The following is a 23,610-nucleotide window of genomic DNA, read 5'->3' as shown; positions in this document are numbered from 1 at the left end:
TCCACATTACAGTATGGGCTATTTTATGAGACTAGGGTTCAGATACAGTTGCATGGATACACTAATGCTGATTGGTCTGGTATTATTTCTGATAGACGATCTACTAATGGATATGTGTTCTCTTTTGGAAGTGGTGTAGTCACTTGGAGCAGCAAGAAATAGCCTACAGTTTCCTTGTCAAGCATAGAGGCTGAGTACAGGGGTGCAGCAATGGCTGCATGTGAGGTAGCTTGGTCGCATAAGCTACTTTATGATATGCATCAGTCTACAGATGGGCCAGTTGTCATTTATTGTGACAACATGAGCACTATACACTTGGCAAATAACCCAATCTATCATGCTAGAACAAAGCACATTGAGGTGCATTATCACTATGTGTGGGAGAAGGTTTTACTAGGTCTTATTGATCTAGTTTAGGTCAGCACAGAGGATCAGGTAGCTGACATATTCACAAAGGCATTGGGCACAGAGAAGCTACACAAGTTCAGAGACCTGCTTGGGCATGCAGGAATTGGGATTGAGCTCGAGGGGGAGTGTTGAGATATCGAGCTCCACTCGTGATATGCCAGGGTGACCATTGTGCATTTATGTCACCGACTTATTAGCTGCAGATGCGGTTGGTACACCGCCCATGAATAATAGCTGGATGACAGCTATCCTTATGTACTCTAGTTCGTGGCTCAGTTAGTATGCCACCTTAGTTAGCTGAGTTTGGTTTGAGACCCACATATAGGGTTCTTCTATTTCTTTGTACTAGAGTTCTTTTGGCTTTCACAACTAAGAAGAGGAAAACAATTTTCAGCCTCCACCTTTGTGTGTATTCCCCCATTGTGTATGTGATCAAGCCGCAAGTGAGACTCCTTCCTTCTCTCCCACTATCTTCACACCAGATTGATGTGAGACCTTTATGGTAACAAGGACTTGCTATCAATGGGAAGGAAGTCCTCACAAGAACCCTACAATAGTGTTGGGTTGGCTGCCTTCCTCTTGACTGAGGTAAAAATACCCATCACCTCCCTATTGAGAGGGAATCCCATCCTTTGGCGAGACCCATCCAACTAGATGAATGGAAAATTCCGGCCCCCAGGCCTTGCTAGACCTAAGGCCGACCAATCGCCAGAGCAGGCGTAGAGAACCTACCCCAATAAGCTAGGCCAATACTTTGAAGGTGATGACACGAATGCCACTGTCCCCATAACCTATCAACACCAAAAGGTTGATGCCATAAAGGCTATGGCACTATGTAGTCAATTTGATTTTTACAAATTTGTTCATATAAACAGAAAAGAAAATCAAAGTGCAAATGAGTTGGCTACTCAAGCTATTGTAGTACAAGCTGAGGGGTGGTTTCTTGGTAGACACTGGATGGCGAAAACTACAAGATGTTCAGCAATATGTGAAAGAAGGCATATTTCCTCAAGGGTTAACTCCACAATAGAAGCAAAGATTGGTTACTTTTGGCCACGCCTCCATAAGGATTATATGAATGTCACCAATGGAACCTATCAGCTTGAGGATGTTGATGGCATGGTGATACCGAATGCACCAATGAGTATCGCCTTAAATTCTTCTATGCTCGACCACCTTGAGGGCCAGCAAACCCTCTCTATCACTAGAGAGGATCTGCTGTGGGGGGGGAAGATGTGATGCCAAAAATTGATATTTTTTATTTGGCATTGGTATTGTTTTCTTCTATGTTTGATAAGAGTTTGAGTATCAAGTGATAGCCTAGCGGCTCTCACTTATTTCTAAAATATTGTATGGGATCGAGAGGATGAGTGGAATGGATCATTGTAAATACCATAGGTATGAATTATAAATACCTTGATATCGGGTGAGAGTCATTTGTGTATGGGATATAATGGGGTTTTTAGAAAATAGGAAGAGGGAGTCATATAAAGAGGTGGACTCATGTCCATGTGTTCTAATAATATAAGAGAGGCCACATGCCAAGTGTGTGGAAGCCATGTGAAGGAATGTGGAGTCAAGAAGAATCCTTCTAGAATTCCCATGTGGAATAAGAAGGATGTTGACATATGGAAAAGAGAGGGTCCCTATGGACTCCATGTGGGGAGACTCTTGACTTTCTTAATATTTTAAGAGTCTTGAGCATCTTTTGATGGGACACGTGGCAAGAGTAGCCAAAAAGGACATGGATGGTGACATACGGGCTTATGTGATTGATGGGAAAAAGAATCTACATGTAGCAATTGTAAATGGATGAAGGAGGGTGATAAAATCTCTATAAAAGGAGCCCTCTCTTCCCTTGTTAATCATATCTTCCACCATTAGGCCTCATGTTGCTATAGCTCTAGTCTCCTCAAGCCTCTTTCATGAGCCTTCTCTCCCTCTTGTAGATATTCTCTTATGTAGACTCTTGAGTCCATCTCTCTCTAGTTCATTCTCTCTCTATGAGTAGTCTTGGAGATTCCGCTCCCTCTTGTACGTATGAAACCTCTTCTTCTCCCTTGTTTTTATAGTATTTTGAGTTGCATTAGAGTGGAGTCTCACTCTATTGGTAATGAAGGTCACTTCAGGTTCTCTCTCTTGAGTGTCTCTTCCCTTTTTCCATTGCTTTCTCTTCCAAAGTGCTTAGAAGTGTTGTCTATTCGGCCGCTCATTGTGCATACATGGTTTATCTATTTTCCAAGCCACAAAGGGAGCTCTTCCTTCTCTCCTAGGAAACCTTTATGGGACTTGGATCATTGATGAAGTCTAAGCATGGAGGTAGTATTCTCCTAAGTCGGCACCAGTAGAAGGAGTGGGTGTTTTTCATGACAATTTGAACCCCTCTCAATATTTTGCTCATAACTTTTCACTCAGTGGTCTGATTTGGACGAAACTTATATCAGTGTAAAGCTCTCTTCAAGGATCATCATGCTCTTCAATTATTGTATTAGATGTTAAATCAAAAATCTATGACTCTCTATGTGTGACAAACTTTTCCAAATAGTTTTTACCCCCATCCAGTAAACTGCCCATATCTTTCCGACCGCTTCTCTTTTTCTTACAAAATTATATCAGAGCGAAGCCCATTTCAAGGCGCATCTCAATATGTGATTGAATATTTTATATCATGTCTCTGCTAGAAGTTATGGGTCTCTTTGTCTTATGATAGTTTTGAGAGTGTTTTGAGCTAAGTGTAAAGGTGTCCACCATGAAGGAGGTGCAATGTTTCCTTGGAACCTACCCATCCGACCCAATCATCCCCTTCAAACTCCTCGATATATATATTAGTTCATGTCATGTTAAGCCACAAGATCTTCTTTCAACAACGTACTGCTCTTCTCTTTGGCGCAGATCGGCTTGCTAAGATTATGGCCTCCACTGATCCTTTCCTTCTCCCTATGCTTAAGTACAACATTACTTGGGATGTTACCATCTTCATTTGATTTAAGGGAGGATAGTATCGTGTGGTCTCTTAGTACAAAAGCTTCTTTTTAATGTCCCTTTCCCAGTGATGAATATCTCTATAACTTAGTTCAAAAGCAGTAGGAAGTGAAGAGGTGCATGAAGTTTATTACCCCCAACTTCATGTCACAGCACCCATTTCTCAGTTTGCGCCATAGGTGGCTTAGGAGTGGGAGGAACTTGAGGCTTAGCCGTATTCTTCTTATGTGGATGAAGAGCATACTATTTCAACAATGAAAACACTAGTTGTGCAAAATAACAAAAAGTATATGCTGCCACATGCATGGCAAGAAATTTTGCAAAGATATGAACCACACGTGAGAAGATCACAACAATTAAGAATCTAGTTGAGAGGCTAATGTATAATGGTTACATGTGTGCATTACGTGTTGGAATATGAAGCCAAAGTGAGTCAAAAATGTGTGTTCTAGTGTGTTCTAGTGTGAGTTCTAGTCTAGTGTGTCCTATGGATGCCACGTGTCATATTGTGAGTTATCCCATATGCATAGGTGTTCATGTGTGTGTGTGTGTGCTCTTATATAAGAGCTGTACTTATCTAGTATCAAATCAATCAAGTATCAAGCTACAAGCTCTTTGGTCTACATGTGAGTACTCTCATTTTTGTTCATTGCTCTAGTCATTTCATTTCCATTTCATTATGTCTCCTTTTGAGTATCACATCCTGTCTCCCTAGCCTACCCTCTCTCTCTCCCTCTTTCCACCATGTTCCTTCATGTGGTATCAGAGCCTCCCTTCCTACCTTCCCCTTCTTCTTGCTCTATCTAGAGGATGAGAGAATCCTGCAAATGGAAGCTCCCCTCTTCTCTAAGGTAGATTTCCTCGCTACCATCAAGTACTCCGGTGTCCTAATGATTGCTTTTGGTCCTCGTTTGTGAGTTTAGCTCACTCCCACATCAGTTTGTGGTTCTCCCTCAGCATTGGTAGACATTCCTCGTCAGTTGGTCGCCTAAAACTTGTTTTGGAACTGTCCATCAGCTATTTTTTTACCTTTTGAGGTCTGATTTTGACGTTTTTTGACATTTTAGCATTGCCCAAACATAAACGACCCTATCCCACACCTTTTTAAGAAAAACAAAATTGATTTTTTGTTCATACAGCTATCAGGACATCCAAACATCCATATGAACCTGTGCAGGTGGATGCACAACAGTGCCAAAAGTCTATACAACTTGTCAGAAGGCAATTTCGAGCAGTTTTAGGCTACTTTTTGGCATTTTTTGCTCAGATTTGGACTCCTATGACCTCCACCAATGATTTGAGCTTCTCGAGCTTACCCACAAGTCATTTCAACTGTACCGACACTCCGGTACATTGATTTGAGGCTTTCAACAACAGGGAATACTCTTTTTACACTTCGTCATCTTTGACATTGCAATATTGCAGTGTTTGACTATCCCGAATAGTCAAACATCATTTTTCTGATCTCTGTACACTTTGGTGACTGCTTCGATTGGTGCGTCATCGCTGCTACTCATGCTAGATGAGCTTTCTATGTTATGCTCACTAGCCTCTGAGCCATGCTCACTTGCCTCTGAGACTATGTGGGAGCCATGTCTAGTTCTAGACCGGCATGCACAATTTTGATGACCATCATTGTCGTGTTCTATTCTTCTTGGTTCCATTCCAGTAATCTCTCACCTTGCCTTCATGGGGGGGTGTTGGAATATGAAGCGAAAGTGAGTCAAAAATGTGTATTCTAGTGTGAGTTCTAGTCTAGAGTGTCCTATGGATGCCACATGTCATATTAGGAGTTATCCCATATGCATAGGTGTTCATATGTGTGTGTGCTCTTATATAAGAGCTCTACTTGTCTAGTGTCAAATCAATTAAGTATCAAGCTACAAGCTCTTTGGTCTACATGTGAGTACTCTCATTTTTGTTCATTGCTCTAGTCATTTCATTTCCATTTCATTATGTCTCCTTTTGAGTATCACTTCCTCTCTCCCTAGTCTACCCTCTTGCTCTCCCTCTTTCCACCATGTTCCTTCATTATGCATACATGCCATTGAGGATTTTGGTTTTAGAACTTACCAACTTTCAAGAAGCTCTTGGTAAAAAGGAATGGAGAGAAGCCGTGGGTACTGAAATGAATGCATCGAACAAAAATCAAACTTGGGACTTAGTTAGTATACCCATTGGCAAGAGTACTATTAGATGCAAGTGGGTGTACAAAGTGAAGCACAATGCATATGGTCCAATGCAATACTTATAGCAAAAGGATATCCTTAGATATACAAGTTGAGTTATAAGGATATCCTTAGATCTAAAACTTGAATTATGAAGAAACATTTAGCCCCATAGCCAAGATGACAACTATAAACACCATGATAGCATTAGCTGCAAGTAAAGGCTAGAAATTATGGCATATGGAAATGGAATATGCATTAAATATGAATGGATGTTGAAAGAGGAAGTCTATATGCAACAACCAAAAGATTATGTTCATCCAAAGTACCTAGAATATCTATGCAGGTTGAAGAAACCAATTTATGGGCATAAGCAAGCACGAAGAGCATGGTGTGGTGGATAAGCATGTTCTCGAAAAGAATTGGACTTATTGTAGCATATGCGAGAACATCATAGTATGTGATGAATACAAAGAAAGGCATGGTGATAATGGTCATTTATGTGGATAATTCGATAGTGACTAGAAGTGACAAGGAGAACATGACTAGTTCATTGACTCAGGTGTGCAACAAACCATATGACACATCATGAGGAGTGATTGAAGTATGAAGAGCCTATGCAAAGTGAAGAATATGTGGTGATAGGAGCTATTTACATGATCACTCATATTAGGAATGTGCCACTTGCAACTAGAGATGGTGGACAAAACACGTTTGGTGATGTTTTGTATGTGCTAACAACACTAAGAACTAGCTATGATTGGTCAAATAATATAGAAAATGAGGTTTAACAAATATGGTTTCTTTATTTAGGAGTTTTGAAATGAAAAATTGGGTAGGATGATTGCCTAAAGACAAAAGAAAGGACAAATTTTTGCATTGGATGTGGGAAATCCTATTGTACAAAGGCATGCATGTTGAAAAAAGCTATGAGGAAAAAAAGGGAAGTTGAACTTTGGCATCGGAGGATTGGTCATGTGAACCCACAATGGCTGAAAACTATGCAAAGCCATGAGATTGTATGAGGTTTATGTTGACTTGGGCGCATAAATTATGAATATGTTTGTGAGGGATGTTAGTAATACATTAGCTAGTTGTTCATTTTTCTTCAGATACTCCATGTGTTTCTCTCCACAGATGAATTTCTATCAAATAAAGTGAAAATGGCTTTAATATGCTTTGTATTGGCATGTTACATGGGGTTCTTTACCAACATGATGCTACTAAGATTGTCACAATAGATTATGATGTTTCCACGAATCTTGATTCCCAACTCAATCACAAGCAATCTCAACCATTCTTTCTTATAACAATCAGCAAAATCACGGATCCTCTATACTCATCCTCCGTGCTTAGCAAGGCAATGACAGGCTACTTATTACCTCCTCAATGAGAATGCATATCCACTAGTAGATTGTCTATCTAGGACATTTTCAAACCAATCAGCATCATTGTATCCATAAAGTTATATGCTTTTATCATCTCATAGAACAACCCATATCCACAAGTAGCTTTCACATATCTCACAAAGTGACTTTTACATGGCTTCTACATAAACTGGCTTATCATGCCAATAGCATAGCTGAAATCTAGTCTAGCATTGATAAGATAGACGAGACTTCCTACCATTTTACCTTATATCATCACATGCTTGATGTATACACCATCAACATAAAGCTTCCATTTTGATCCATAGGTCTATTTTTCAGCTTACACCCTGTCATGCCGTACTTCTCCAGCATAGCAAGCACATATTGCCATTGCATCAACCAAATTTTGTTAAGTGTTTTCACCGCCTCAAATGCCTAGAAAGTATCTCAACTCTCTGAGATCTGTCATGTCTTGTAGGACTTCTCTATCACAGACATTCATGCCAGTGTTCTATGGTACCCTCCCACACATAACTCTTTCTCAAACATGTCATTAACCGCCCTCCACATCGGAGACCAAGACTCTCTCTTAGCTTAGGACCCCAATCTCCTCTCCACTCCCTATACAAGTGGAAACAATGAAAGCACCATTTTTTGGGAGATAACCTCATACTTAAATTCATTCTTTAGTGTAGCTACATCACTCAGCCTCTCAATCTAGCATAGGTGATGAGTTTGCAAGGAGGGAGGATTCTAGGGCACTCATATGAACTAAGTAGTATACACTTGGAAATGTTATCTCCCCACTAACAAGATCCAAACCAATATCCTCAACCACCAAATTGATCTCACTTTTAGGCCCCTCAATATCATGAACATCTGTAGTATACTCTGTTTCCTAGGCATACCCACTTCCATGTCCCCCTCGCCCTCCCAAATATATCTCTGGATAGATTGCTTCCTCTTTCTCTCTCTCTTCTTGGAAGGTGACCCTACTTTGTCTTTACCCTTCCCTCTTGTATTAGATGGAGGAGTCATACTCTCCCAACCTCCATCTGTAGAAACAAAAATAGGAAAACATTCGAAATCAAGAAAGAGTGGGAATCTCTTATATGGAAAACGTAGCAAGTACTTTGTAAAGGACATAATAGTTTTCCATCATCCTTATCGGAGCAAAACCTTGATGAAGATGTTGATCCATTCTATTTGAGATTATTCGGAGATTCAATTTATCGGTGATCAACGATAATATAGGGAAGAAGGAGGGGCATTCCCCTCATTCATCTTTACATTCCAAAAATTCATTATGTTTACAATCTCAAAAGAATAAGACATAAAGAGATGCTTTGAAGTTAATTCCCACATAGAAGCACTTCAATTTTTTTACGACCCATTCAAATACTAAAAGAAATTAAAAGCCACCATTTGAAGTGTCAACTTTGTGCCTACAACTCCATCCTTAGACATAACAAACATGCATCCACCCAAATGTATTCATTTTACCCAAAAGCCTCCTTGGTCCTTTCTTAACTAACTGTGAATTCCCCAAAAAAGCTTTGTAGGTTCCTTTGCAAATGTTCAAAGATTTGGTCAAAGTGAACTCTTATTGGGACAGAAAGAAGTGTCCTCTAACCTTTCTCCTAGCAACCAAGACTGCATTCTTGGAGCCCTTCAGTAAAGAGGTTTTGATATGGCATTCTTCAAGACACAAAAAGGCAAAAAATTTGTCTTCCACTCATTGGAGGGCAACTGTAACTACATGATTGTGATCTCATGTAGACATTAGGAGAGCTTTTGGAAAGGGAAAAAAATGGGCACATCGTGCTCCCAAGAGGCTGCAATGTCACAGCCTCCTTGGAGCCGTATTTGTCCTTTTTTTTGTCTTTGATTGCCTCCTTGAAAATTCCAAATCCTGTTTGCAAAATAACCATAGTCTTTCATTCTAAATTAGCATTAACAAGATTTTAAAATGTTTGATCATATTAGCATAATGTTTTATCATGTTAGCATAAACAAGATAAAATTGGCAAATAAAGCTTATAATAGGCTACAAATAAAGCTTAAAAAGGATCCTTATTTGCTCATTTCTTTGCCTCCTTTTAATCCCAGAATTTCCCTTCCTATGCCAAAAACAATGGGCATAGTGGGCTCCTAGGAGGCTGCAATATCGCAGTCTCTCTAGAGCTCACTGTGCAAGCTTTTTGCATCTTGGAGAGCTACCTGCATGCCTTTTGCTCAACCTTGAATAAACAAGGTAAGTTCAAATAAAAGAAGCAAATAGTGCCCTTAGGAAGTTCGTGACATTGCGTCCATCTTAGAGTCCTCATAGCTCCTCTTAATTACTCTTGTTATAGCCATTGTTTGGTAATATTAAAGCTTTTTAGAGGCTTTAAAAAATGGCATAGTGGGCTCCCACCATGACTTTTTATTCAAGCATCTAGGAAAGCAAAAGCATCTAATAGGCAAGCCTAACAAGAGCAAAAAATATGACCAAATAGAGCTCTCAAGTGGCCATATAATCATGGCCACTTGAGAGCTCTATTTGGTCATTGTTTTTCTCTTCCATGAGCCCATTTTGTTTCTTGCTATAGGATATCATATATATATATATATATATAAAGGGCATATTGGGCTCCCAAGAAGCTCCAATATCATGGCTTTCTAGGAGCCCAATATGCCCAATTTTTTGCTATGTAAGAAGGCTTCATGAATGCCCATTGCAGTAGCTCAAGTGCCAAAAAAATAGAGAAACTAGGGCTCTTAGGAGTGCGCAATGTCATGGGCTCTCAATAGCCCTATTTGCTCCATTTTGTCTTCTTGTTTGGGCCTTGCTTTAGCCTTGGATTTGCTCTAAAAAATGGCCATATTGGGCTCATAGGAGTCCGTGATATCACAGCCTCCTTGGATCCCAATATGCCCATATTTTTAGCTACTATTGTTTGCATTTCAAGCGCCAAATTTTCCTCCACCCCCACTTTAGCACAACCCTCACATTAGCAAAAAAAATCCTCCAAGGAAAGCTATTTTGAATGTGACAAAAAATATAGAAAAATGGGCTCCTAGGAGGCCACAATGTTGTGGCCTCCTGGGAGCTTGTTTGCCACATTTTTTTGTCTCATGGAAGGGTTGTTGGCATCTAGCTAAAGGGAGTTTAGAAATACCAACATAGCAAAAGAGTGAAGAAAATGCCTTAGCTGAGCAAAAAATTGCACAAAACACCAGAACACACCAAGTGAATAAGCAAGTCCTAGAGGCAATCTCCTGAGTCCAAGTGTGATGCCAAGTGTACCGAGAGGGAATCTGCAAGAGCTAGGGCAAGGTTAGGGAGGGAAGGAGTAAGGAAGAAAATGAGAGCCAAGGCAAGGTCAGAGAGGGCTTGCAAGTGAGGGAGGGAGAGAGTGAGAGAACAAGAGAGAGAGTGAGTCAAAGAGTAAAGGCGGGGGAGGGAAATAGTGAGGGAGAGAGCTCAAGAGAGAGGAGAGCTCTCAAGAGTGGGTGAGGGAAGGTGAAAAGGAGCTTGAGAGTGGGGGGGAGCTTGAGAGTGAGGGAGCGAGAGTGGGCGAGCAAGAGTGGGGTAAGGCTGAGCGAGTGAGTGAGGCCGAGTGAGGGATTGAGGGAGTGAGAGTGAGCAAGAGTGAGGGAGTTAGGGAGGGAGGGAGGGAGTGAGCGACCGAGGGAGCGAGTGGAGAGTGAGTGGAGCAAGGGAGTGAGGGAGTGAGGGGGTGAGGGAACAAGATTGAAAGGGTGGGTGAGAGAGCTAGAGAGTGAGAGAGTGAGAGAGGGAAAGTGAGAGCAAGTGGGTGGGAGAGCAAGTGTGTGAGGGGGTGAGACAAAGTGAGAGTAGAGAGTGAGTGAATGATAGAGAGCAAGGTTAGAGAGTGATCTATCTAGAGATAGAGAGAAAAAGATAGAGGAAATAGAGAGTGAGTTAGAGATAAGGACACAGGGATAGGACCGAATTAGAGATAGAGAGATAGAGAGTGCACAGACGCGAGAGAGAGAGAGAGAGAGAGCAATATACAGAGAAAGAGAGATGTGTGTGTGAGATGTCTGAGAGTGAAGGACATAGAGTGAGGGGTTAACAACAACGAGGTAGTTTGAGAGGCTAATCAGGACTGAGTGGCTAACTAAACTAACTAGGACTAAGAGCTAACTAAACTAACTAGGGCTGGTTGCTTGAATAAACTAATTTGGCTTTACTAACTACTAAATGTTTAGTACTTCATGAGTGAGTCGTGAAATAAGGGTTGCTACTAACTAGGATAGTGTTTAATGTCTCATGATGTGAATAAAGTTCTGGCAAATTAAAACCCCTACAAAAATCAAGCTCATGTTCAAACTTGACTTTTCTTCCTCTTACAATACCTTCTCCACAATTGCTTCAATGCTCACATTTCTCATGCTAGACCATCATTGAGGATGCTTGCAGACATTAATCTACTCTCGGTGCACACCTTTGATGATTGAAAAATCCAAACAAGAATCTGTTACATTCTCACCATACCACTTTGCAACATTCTGGTGAGATGTGAGGTTTCATTGATGCATGTCAGAGACTTATTTGGTTTGCAAGTTGGCGACATTATTCTTCAAGAGGAGACTAGACTAGAGGATGTAGAATTCATTTATCAACCCATGGAGCTAGAGGGTGAAGATTTTCGATTTCAAACTGGAGCCAAAGTTTCATACAATTTTCTCTCTAGTCATAGCTTGAGGTCTTGCAACTTGTGTCAAATCAAAGTACATTGTGAGTGTGATCAACTTCCTTGAGAGACTCTCGCTTCATAGTGCTTTGCATGTTGCTTTCTTGGGTGCCCAAATGTATAGAATAGGTCTGGAGTTGCCAACAAAGTGCAATGGCTATGTTGTGTTTGAGCTTCCACCTTGTGCTCCTGGATGTGCAATGCTTAGCATGGATCAAAATTTTGATGGCTATTTTTGGACACTCTACTCTACAAGCTCACAAGACTCTTCCAAAGAATTAGTCCAAATAAGTAGGTGTGTACGGTACTTGAGATGCTATAATTTGGATTGTCCTTACATGGAGCAGACTAAACTTTGTAACAAGAGACATTGGAAGGAAAAACTAAGAAATACATGTCCAGTAGGTCCAATTGATACAGAATGTGGTACCTTGGTTTGCATTCATTGTGGGTGAGATACCAGTATGTGTTGCACAATACAATGCTTGCATTTACTTCTACATTCCACATGATCAGAACGCACTACAAGGTGTGTTATACACGTGGGTTTGCATGTGGGTGTTCATGATCATCTAGTACATGAAGAGTCAAGGTAAAAAAGTCCAAATAGATTATATGATATCAGAACACGCTAAAAAGAACTTCTCTGCATCCTGCAAAAAAATTGAGGTTAGTGTTACCAAAGACATTGTCATGGAAACGTTGATTGGTGGAGAAGAGGAGGCCATTAAAGAGCTCGATGCGGCTGGTTTCCAATAGGTTCTTCAAAGCATTACACTAATATCACAAAGAAGGAGGATTCATAGAGTTGTGTAGTCAAGTAGACATGGAATTGAAGGTGTGGACAATGGACTTGATGCGTTACTGGATTTGAAACAATATTTCAGATATCCATTCCTACAAAGTATCTTTTTTCTTAGGAAACTCTCAAATTCTTAGCAGCCTCATGTCTTCAAGATGTCCACTATTGGTCCAAGATTGGGACATGACTTGGTGAATAGAATGAGACTAGGTGGAAGCTTGGGTCAGCAATGGTTGCACTTTGATCATGTCCCACAAGTTAGAGGATGGTCCACTAGCCCACCTATATGACCTATTTGTCAAAGAGCTCCTAATGATTGCTACATGTAATTCAAGATTGAGGAAAATGGTGCACAGATAAAGTTTTGGCAACTTCTTAATGAGCAGCTCATAAAGAATGGGTTCCCGAGTCTACCAAAATTTAGAGGCTTCATGGCCTAAGTAGACAAATTTGAATTCGTGCTTCAAAAAATATGGGAAAATCGGATGAATGATTCGATAGGGAGAATAAATTAGGCAAAAAAAAAAATGCCACATTTTTCAAGGAATTCGCCACATCATCTGGTAGTACTCGTACAAATACAATTTATTCGTACGAATAAATTAGGTATTTGTATGAATAACTATCCATACAAATATTTATTGGTACGTATACATGCTACAATGCCTATATATGCACACAAAGGAGCTTTTTGTGCTCATCTTACACTTGGTTCTCTAGCTGAGTAGAAGAGATCAAAGAAGAAAAATAAAGCAAGGTAGGCCTTGGAGGTTGCTCAAGCAATCCTAGAGGTCTTAATCATAATGGAGTTTATTTGTGTGAGTTTTTAGGATCTCTATTTTGAGATTCTAAGATCTCTTTTGTGAATGAGTTTGTTTATGTGAGTTCTTAGGATCTCCCTTTTGAGATTCTAAGATCTCCTTTGTGAATTGTGATTTGTGTTCTGTTAAATGGAGTTTGTTTTATGTGATTTGTGTGTATGGAGTTTATCTTGTTTGTGTGAGTTCTTAATAATCTCTTTTCAGATTCTAAGATCTCTTCTGAGAATGTAAATTTGTGCTTCTATTAAGAGTTTAGAGTTCTTTGGATCTTGTTCCTAAGATCTCTAAATTGTGATTTGTAATTTGTTTTCTTGTTTGATAAAGCTCTTTGGATATTTCATGTATATGTGTTCCTAAAATCTCTAGAACTATTCTTTATTTTAGTTTATAATTTATTTATTTTTAATGTTGGTGAAATAGTATTATTCTTGCATACATGATTAATTTTTAATCTTAAGCTATAAGTTCTTACACTTATTATTGAAATAATATATATGTATTATTTTGATTATATGTGCATGAACTTTTAAGTATTCACATTCAGATGCTTGCTTTGGAATGAATATTTTTTATTCTTTCAATAGTATGTAAATGAAATTTTGTAATTTGTATTCTTTCATCTGATAAAGTTACACTTTTTCACTTACTCTTGAATGAATATATTTATTCTTTCAATTGAATGTTAATAAATGTTTTGCAATTTACACTCCATGAATTTGAGTTCTTACACTTATTATTGAAAGAATATATATGTATTCTTTCGACTTTATGTTTATGAATTTTTAAGTATTCACATTCTTACACTTGCTTTTGAATGAGAGTTTTTTATTCTTTCAATAATATGTGAATGAGTGTTTGTAATTTGATGTTTCAATATAGTATGTGAATGAATGGTTAGGAAGCTTCATCACCCTTGTCACAGCCATGACTATGGCACCATCGTTGGTGGGTAAATTTGGGGTCATTATAAGAGGTATTCAAGAGGTGCTATTCTAAAGAGTGGGGTCATTCTAAGAGAACCTCTTACATGAGGCTGAATAACTCCTTACTCCAACATCACGATCTTGAGGCTTGGCATCTTTGTCATCCAAACTATTGTCATCAAACGCAAAGGATGTAGACTCATTCGATGAGTCCAACTTATTGGCTTGCCCCTTTCAAGAATTTTTTTGTTTATGGAGCATGATGTGCTCGACCCGATGTGAATGTATAATAGTGAATATATTTATAGAATCCACATGTTTTAGAGGTTTAGAAAACAAGACACCAACACTTTGGTCCAATTAGACTTAGCAGTTCATAGAGATTCCTGGTTAGGATTTTAGTGGTGAAATATTTTGATAGATTATTATTAACTTTTCATTTTTCCATCTGCATGATTCTACGAGATCTACCCTAAACCTCATCTTTCATCCCTGTTAAGTAGTCTCTCCTAAGCAATGGAGCTATTCAAAGTTAGCTCTTCTGTATTTTTTGCAAAATTATACTCTATGAAAAGATGCGGGTGGATAAAAACAGTTCTTTCAATGAGATCTTGTGCATGTCATCATCCCATGACCCTCTCATTCTCTTGGTTTTGCCTCTTCTCTTACCAATCTTGTAGGAAGAGCCTCTTTCATATAGTGGAGACCTTCCAATATTGGGAGTTACATAGAATGGAGAGCCCTCCTCTAAGTCTTTTAGCATCCATTTTGATGTCATCCATTTTGAACTCCATCATTTCTTTGGTGCAGCAAAAATACCAATAGGCATATGGCATTTAGTTTTATCCATCTCATTTATTTTGAAAAGATTATCTATTTTGATAATCTTATTGTCATGGATATGTTAGACACCATTAGGGGAATTCAAACTACATTCCTTTGGTGCAGATGAGGGTAGGTTGGAGATAAATAAATGTTTCCTAGAAGATAGGGACACAAGTGGATAATTATCTAATTTCCACATTTGAAATTCCAATGATTTACAATCAACCTCTACCTGATATGACAGTAGAAATGGTAAAATCTTGGCCACACATGTGAGGATATCAAGGTAAAAGAGGAATTTATATCTTCCATGTCTATTTGTAAATTGCATTGGTCATTCTTCATCATCATTGAAAATGTTGTTGCATCCGACTTCTATAGGAGCCTCCAACACTGAGGTGGAAATGAAATCGAATTGTCCACATGATGTCCTTAGAAGGTTGAATAGGAAAAATCCTCCATTAGGAATGACCTCGAGATCCTTGGTGTGTTGGGTCATGATGCTACTTACTTTTCCCTAGTGGTTCATGACAAGATCTTGAGCCTTGGTATATCTTTGGATGTAATAAGAATTGCTAGCCAATTATCAAAACTGGTCCAAGTCTTGCCATGAGTTGATACAATCAAGAAGAGGGATAATTTATGCATATCCTCACTGAATACACTGCTAGAGATAAATAGGAAATGTCAGAAGGTATATTTTACATGTGAGTATTGGATTCCAACCCTTTCAAGGAGAAAATATTTGCTAAGAACTCTAGGTCAGTCTAGGCATATTGCAATGTCAGATAAAAATAAGGAGAACAACTAAAACATGGCAAGACATCACCATCAATTTTCCTAATGAAATGGAAATAAGTATATGTATAAGCATGCATGTGTGCATTTTAGATCCTATAAGCATGCATGTGTGCATTTTAGATCCTATAAATTCATTCCTATGAATCGGTAAGCGACTTTGCAACAGTACTTTTTAAAGAAGGAAGCTATAGAATAAGTCACTTTAATCAAAATAGAGTATTAATAACTCCATTGCAAACACATGTTTCTAATTTGAAAATGTTATTACAATAGAATATGATGTTTAGAAGTTGTACTAGAAATGACTTTTTTTGAAGAATTGATCAATTAGCACTATATCAAAAGAATACTATAATGCCAGAGCTTGTTACTTGCATCCATCCACACTTATGACTTATGTTAAAACTTATATATCTTATAGTGTAAGACTACAAGTGTCATGGACCTTGCAACTACTCGTTTTTGCAATCTTGGGTATACTCTAAAACCCACTAAATATCTAAAGTTAGGTATCGAAAAAAGGATTGCTTATAAGATAAAGGAAATGAGGTAACATCCAAATGTGGAGCAATGCTATTTAGCACAAACCACCATTTTTTGGTGTTGTGCATATAATGAAGAAAAGTGGGTCAAATGATGGAACACAACTACCGAGTCATCTTTGATAGAGACGAATGCACTATCAGAGATGTAAATCCAAAGGATTTTAGCTAGTAGGAAAAGGAGTCAAGGAAGGATGCTTGTTTAGAATACTAGCTATAGTACCAGATTTGCATGCCATGTCACCTCAACCGCAACAGATGCCACTATCCGTAAAATGGCACAAGAGATATGGTCATGTCAATTTCAAGAGCTTGCTAGATCTTAGGAATCAAAATATGGCAATTGGGATTCCTAAGCTACAATTTCTTGGAAAAGTTTACGAAGTCTGTAAACAAAAGCAGATGCCTTATTAAACAATCAAGAAGGGACAAGAATGAAACGTATGTCAAGTATATGGCATAATTGATATTAAGAGAGGATAAAAGACCTCAAGCATACCATGTAACAAGGGTATGTTGATGCTACTTTCAAACACAATATGTTAGTTCCATACATTCGTTTGTTATTACATGAAATTCTCAGGGAGCAGGGCCAATGCTCAACCATACTCGTATACTTAAGAGACTAGTTCGAGAGTTTGTACTTGACTTGAAATCTCTAAAAATCATACTTGACTCTTAAGGGTATAGCAATTTTCATGATCTCTATTGTGGTGGAAAAAGAATATTATGCAGCGATCTGATTGCTACTGATTGCCTTTTAGCACAAGACGTGTATTTAAAGACATTCAAAGCCAAGCCAAAGCATATATTCGATATTACTATCATTATTAAGCAATATCAAATTTAAATAACTTAAATTCAACACCGCTATCAAGAACTGGTCTTGTATTATAGGAGTACGTTTGGTACATACTCAACACAAACTCCATGTATGATAGGAGTATACGGATAATCAATGTATTGACAATTTTCCTGTATGAGTATCTTAAGTGTAATCACAACTTGTTTGAACTGTTTAGCAGCAAGACCATATTGGCAAAACGTTACAGAGATGTATTCAATCAAAATCTGGAGGTAACCATGAAAATACGCACAAAATTTAGGTGAATGTGACCATTTTCTAGTTTAGTAAGGAGTAGAGCAACATAGCATCACACAGATTGAGATTCTTATGTCAAGTTAAGTCACTGAAGAATTTTTACAACATCTATTATAGCATTGCAAGGAAAGTCATTTCGAAAGAACTATAAGCACTTTGCAAATGTAGCAATGTTATAGGCGGACTGCTAACTGACTCTACCTTATGAAGCTTCATGGGAGAACCCAAGTACGTTCGCATAGGATCAAGGAAGAGAGATTGCTATGGCTTAGCATAGACCCATTTTACCATGCATCTTAGAAAGGGGCAGAGGACCTCCCTGAAGGTTGTGGCTTGGAGAGCGAGTGTGATTGCGTCTGCATCTGCGGGGACTTGTCTTCTAATGAATCAAAGCCTTCAGCAATATCTCCTAATGAATCAAAGCCTTCAGCAATATCTCCGAGTGCAGAACCTCCTTTGGCTCCAGCTGCTGCAGGTTGCTCAGCCGATCCACCCTCAGATGGCTGCCGGGATGGAAATACAAGCATCAGCACTCCAGGAACCCAAGCATGACGCTCCATTAGTAATGCAATAAGGACTCTCCAAACCTACCGTAATGAAGATTTCCATGGCTTCTTGCGGATCCTTAGTTTGCAGTACGTCAATTGCAGCATCCTTTACAAGCACAAAACAAAAGCATGGAGCACAAGTTCATATTATCTTCCCCCAAAGATTGCACCATGTTTATTTGTTCAATGCTGCAACGGCCGCCAGAGCGCCTGTTTTTCTTTACTATATGCAGGTCCACTTTCGATGCTTCCCATGTTCCATAACTCTCTCAAAATACCCTACTGATATCTGAACTGTTTCATCAAAACAAGACTATTTGCTATTCTATCATTCGTCACAGCTCACAATCTTGCCGAATGAAGACTCGGGGGGTTCACCACATCTGATTTTTTCCTCAAACAAGTCACAAAGAGTGCGAAAATCCAGAATATATTCAACTCACCTTGGCTTCTGCGATTTGTTCTTCATAAAGAGTGCGCGGTTCTGTTTCGATGGACGATTTGCGCTTGTCGTGGGAGACTGCAGCCGGAGGAGAGGCGACTGGGTGCTCCTCCAACTGCAAAGGGGGGGCATCCTGCGCCACTGTGATTATACTACGAAATACTAGGAATCGTTAACGAGATGATGGACTGTTTGGATGATGGACTAGTGTTGAGATGAGACAGCGGAATTATATATGTACATGGTTCTGGTTCACACGTGTCCTTTAATCATGCTTCACACGTGTGCCTCCTTCGGCTCTTCCGTCTGGACTGCACTATCCACTCTTTCTTAGCACTTCCTTACACGGCAGTTGGTTTTATGTAATAATGTCTAGGTGGCAAAACCACTATCGCCCAGCTTCAATGAACTCACAGTACATGAGGTAGGCCACTAAAGAGGTGGGTGCCTTTACAATGTCACGAGTCCCCCCCCCCGGGCCCTTTTACCTCCATGGAAAGACCTAATAAAGAGGCATGAAAAAGGTGCAATATGCTTCCGAGTCAAACTCTTTAAAAAACTTGAGTTACTCAACATGTGGCATAGTACTTTCTCACCAAGGCCTTCCAAATTGCGTATTTAGGCTTTCCACCAAGCTAATTTTTAAAATTCTCTGTGTTCTTTTTAAATTTTTATTTCCTCTCTTTATGTTTATTCATGCGATGCCTTTACATTTTGAAAAAAGGGGGAAATTTTTCAATAAATGCAACCCCTTACATTGCTCGAAGCTACATACCTTGATTGATTATCATGTTGCAATTATTACCATTGCTTCCTTATAGGTAGTGCTAAAGTGGAGAATCGGTTGTGAATTTCCATTCCTAATTAATAGACTTGTGCCTGTCGAACTACCTTTTATGGAGATCTCTTTAGCTTCAAGGCTAAATTTATATTTTTTCCTTTTGGGATCTCTTTTACCTTCAAGGCTAAAATTATCTTTAATACTAAAAATCATGTGCTTTCTCCTTTACATCCAAAAGCACCCACTTTACCACTATACTATGAGGCAGACTATGCACTCTTGTTTATTAATAGAAGCCCATACTCATAGGTTCTTTTTGTTGTAGAGCGCATGTAACTTCAAACTCTAAAATCAACTTGAATCCTACCATTTTTTTGTTTTTTTACGGTAGGCAACCTAGGAAGATGTTTGGGTTTTCCCACACCCCCTTGAGCCACGTGTCATGAATCTAAGCCCTTAATCTAGTTTCATCTTATGCCCTTGATTTCGTTTGATGTAGATTTCGACCAAAGCACTAAAAGCATATAGGCGCTTTCCACAATAAAAAGACTATATATTTGAAGAGATGGTCTACTTGACTTGCAAGTTTCGGCTTATTGGCATGTGAAGCTTTGGGGAGCCTCGCGATGACCTTATGCTCTACTCTCATAAGCCTAAAAGCTCGACTTACTACAGTGATCAAACTCCCATTTTCTCGAGGTTGGAGAGGCGCGTAACGCTGGCTAAGTGGAGAGTGAGAATGTTATGTGCTCTACTTCGGACTTCCTCTAATGATAGTTGTCTTTTTTTGTGATCCAGAGTCTACTGAACAGTGGAGAGTGAGAATGTTATGTGCTCTACTTCGGACTTCCTCTAATGATAGTTGTCTTTTTTTGTGATCTGAGAATGTTGGAATCATCCCGCTCAAGGACACACACTGGATCCTCTCTCAGCGTCACATTGGCAAGTTTTTCGGATATTGTCTCTCGGCATTTGACTATGATATCCCCCTACCTACATGACCTCCTCCTCTGCCAAGAAAAGAGGCTCTTCCAGCACCTGTGGAGCCTCATCTAGTGCATCCTCCTTAGGAACTAGCAAAGAATCGTGGGAAGACGTGTGCCATGTTCCCACCATGTTTGTCGCTTTTGCGAGGGATAGGAGACAATATCTATTGATGCTCATTGAGGTAATATGCCAACTTCTTATCCATTCGCGAGACTTATCCTCAGCGCTAATATTCTCGGCGTTTATATTCTCTGCGTTGATATTCTCAGCGTTTATATTCTTAGCATTATCTCGGCACCCAGTGAAGGGCATGTTCCCTCAAATTATAGCTCTTTTGGGAAGGAAGCGCATCGCCTCTGTGCCCACACTATGTGTGTTTATAATAATTATATATTATATATTATAATATAAATATTTTCAATTATTGGTCCATTCAAAATTTCTTGTTTTCAATCTAAATTCTTACAACATTTTTCTCATTTAATGCATGTTATCGATGTGAGGGAGTAAGGAAATCCAAGATGGATGCAAGATTGAAGGATGACTACACCATTTTTCATATGGTTGTAGTCCATGTGACAATATTGTAAAAACTGCAATGAGGATCAATTACTGTATCACCTTATTCATGTATTCGTTGGACTTCAACTTCCAAAATATAGACATCACAAAATTAATAATAAGCCCCTGACATTTGTAGGGAGGATTGGGTCCTAACGGACCCTGTGTCATGTCTCATGTCCACTATTTTACTCATTCTCTTTTTTCTCAAACAATTGATAAAATAATTGAATTTTGATTTAGTAGTTACCTGCTCCATGATGAAAAGACTGCCTGCCGCAAATCTAGTTAACAAGAAAAAAGAACAAATAAAATCAGACATGAGACATATACATACCAGAGGTTAGGAGTAGCAACTTTTTTTATTGAAAACTAAAGCATGCATAAGGAATCGTTTGCATAAGCTCGTAAGTTTCTCTTTGACAACATGAAACTCATCGTTGATGTGTTTTGAACTCCTTGGTGGTGTTGTGATTTGATCTCGTGTCCACCATGGTTGTCTCTCCACCATGGTTGTCTCATTCAATTCCCAGTGCTCCTTTGAAGTTGAGAACATACATTGCAACAAATGACTCATTGGGCTCAAACATGAATTTGCCTAATTAAAATGAATTGCAATTCTTTGCCCCCCAAGTGTAAGTGAGTGAGTGAGTGAGTGCATGCATGCGTGCGTGTGTGTGTGTGTGAGAAAGTATGCCCACACAGAAGATGGGTAGAGAGGCGGCACACTTCTTTCTCTATATATTTATAAGCTGAGGCAACAGGCTCTTCCTTGGGAGCCTAATTGATATAATAGGGTCATCTTCCAAAAAATGAAGGTTTACTAGGCTATTATCGAAGAATATTGCTCTGAACAATCTCCCCTTTGACACTAGCCAATTCTTATGCATGTTTAAAAAGAAATAAACAAGTCATCTTAGGGAAGGAAAGCTATGCTAGCAATATTTAGCAAACTCAACCCATCACTTAGCTCTAGGATAAGAAAGCCTCTACAATCAGAGCCATCAGCTAAGCGGTAGTCTTAGGTGTACAAAAAGGCGATAGAAAAACTCAATAGCAAAATTGTAAGCAAGGAAGAAGATTCATGGCAATTACAATTGAGCTAGACAAGTCAAAATTTTCAAGAAGTTTCACATCCAAAGACTTGAAATAAACAACCTATTACTCCATTTAAAGACTCGCAAAATTCTCTAGTGCTCCATACTCATAGTAAGCACTTGCAAATAGCTTTTTGTGGGGGTTAAAGGTCACTGTGCCTTAACCCCGGTTATGTACAATACTCAAACACATATATAAATGAATGAAAAAGAAGATTAGGGTGGTTCTACACCCACCAAAACTTGTGTGGCTCTCTGTCTCTCTCTCTCGCTCTCTCTCCTTCTTCCGTTCTTGCTTCCGTTGAGAGCACTCTCAACTGGTATCAGAGCCCGGGTGATCTAGCTGAGCGTGCGTGAATGCTTGGAAGCTCAGCAGCTCTGTGGGAGGAAAGAGAAGCTCTGTGGGAAGCTTTGTGGGTGACTTTACTTGCATCCGAGTGTGCAGAGACCTTGGAGGAACCTTTGGAAAAGTCACTTTGGCTTTACGAAGTGGTTTTGAGAGCCTGTTAAGAGCTTTCAAAGAAAAAGTCGTTTTTTGAGCTTTTCCCTGTTCCGTTCGATGACAGAGACTCCGTATTGACTTGTAGAGGCAACTATTGCTTGCTTTTGGTGTCCACATTACTTCAGGAGCCTGGAAACACCTTCATTCTTGAATCTGGGATCATTTCATTGGATTTCTGAGTCACTGTGTCAGTTCCTGCGTTTTTTGCCCGGGTGTTGGAACTCAAGTTTGGAGCAACCATTTGCAGATCTGTCAGTTCCGGTGGACTCAGGAGGTCCTAAAACTTCTATGTTGCTCATCATTCGCACTCCGGTGGAGTTTACAGCAAAAACGTTTTTCAGTCCGTGTGTTGGACCCAGTGATTGAGGCCACGGTTTCCAAAACCGTCTATCCCATTGCGTTCCGGACGCCCAAAAACCCCTACCTATCAGTTCTTGCGTGATTCGGTGGAGGATTTTCAGAGTTATAAATCTCTGTGTATTCGATTTTGTCTCTCTGTTATGCATTTTTCATACTAAGGTTTTGAAACCTTAGATTTATGCCACATGGCAGTGGATAAGTATTGACTCCCATTTCTCACTCATCGGTTGGGATTTTGGAGTTCTGGCAGAAGAGATATATTTGCAGATTTTCTTGCTGAGTCCAATTATGCGATGGCGCCCATGTTTTGAAGCATCTCAGGTCCTATTTTCAGTAGCGCTCATTACCGTGGGACTATGATTTCTTGAGCATACCTTATGCAGATCACTCTGGTTGCAGTTTGAGCAGTGTGCGCTCATTCGTGGTATGCATTGGGTTGCAATGGATGATTTATAGGCCATTTGGATGCATTGCGGTCTTTGTTGGATGCGCTGATAGGCCCAAATTGCCTTGTGGGATGCTATTTTTTATGGATGCTTTGCACATGGATGCTATTTTATGCTGAGGGACAGCTTTGAAACATTGCAGGTGATGCACTGATAGTGCTATGCTCTCTTGGATGAGACATTATTGATGCATATGCCAATGGACAGTGTTTATGCTTGAGTCATTTGGCACTTATTGGCATTTTCTTTTGGGCCAGATTTGCTCATATGGATGCATAGTATATGCACATGAGTCAGATGCATCTTTTGATGCTTTGAGCTTTGAGTTTTTTGTGATATTTCAGTCTATTGTGGCATACACATTTGGGTGCACCTGGTATTTGGTGTGATTCTCTCTTGCAGGCACTAGCATTTGGGATTTTGCTTTATTTGCATCATG

At 39.4% G+C, this 23,610-nt stretch overlaps 1 protein-coding gene across 2 annotated transcripts; it reads right to left on the bottom strand.

The window, feature by feature from the left end:
* Positions 1 to 17,421: 17,421 nt before the first annotated feature.
* LOC147905019 (uncharacterized) lies at positions 17,422 to 18,679 on the bottom strand. Of its 2 annotated transcripts, XM_087397572.1 has the most exons (4): positions 18,439 to 18,677; positions 18,039 to 18,101; positions 17,872 to 17,950; positions 17,422 to 17,841 (listed from the first exon to the last, which is right to left on the bottom strand). In XM_087397572.1, the coding sequence occupies exons 2-4, from the start codon at positions 18,054 to 18,056 to the stop codon at positions 17,744 to 17,746; spliced, it is 195 nt and encodes a 64-aa protein (XP_087253698.1). In that variant the 5' UTR covers positions 18,057 to 18,101; positions 18,439 to 18,677; the 3' UTR covers positions 17,422 to 17,743. The 2 variants fall into 2 exon arrangements, with proteins under 2 accessions (XP_087253698.1, XP_087253690.1); XM_087397564.1 differs by lacking the exon at positions 18,039 to 18,101 and having other exon boundaries at positions 17,788 to 17,841; positions 18,439 to 18,679.
* Between the last annotated feature and the right edge of the window lie 4,931 nt (positions 18,680 to 23,610).

Source organism: Dipteris shenzhenensis, chromosome 2 (genome assembly GCF_047967505.1).
Source record: "Dipteris shenzhenensis isolate YYH24624 ecotype China chromosome 2, Dip_SZ_1.0, whole genome shotgun sequence".
Taxonomy (NCBI): Eukaryota; Viridiplantae; Streptophyta; class Polypodiopsida; order Gleicheniales; family Dipteridaceae; genus Dipteris; species Dipteris shenzhenensis.
This window is presented reverse-complemented; position numbering and strand designations above follow the sequence as displayed.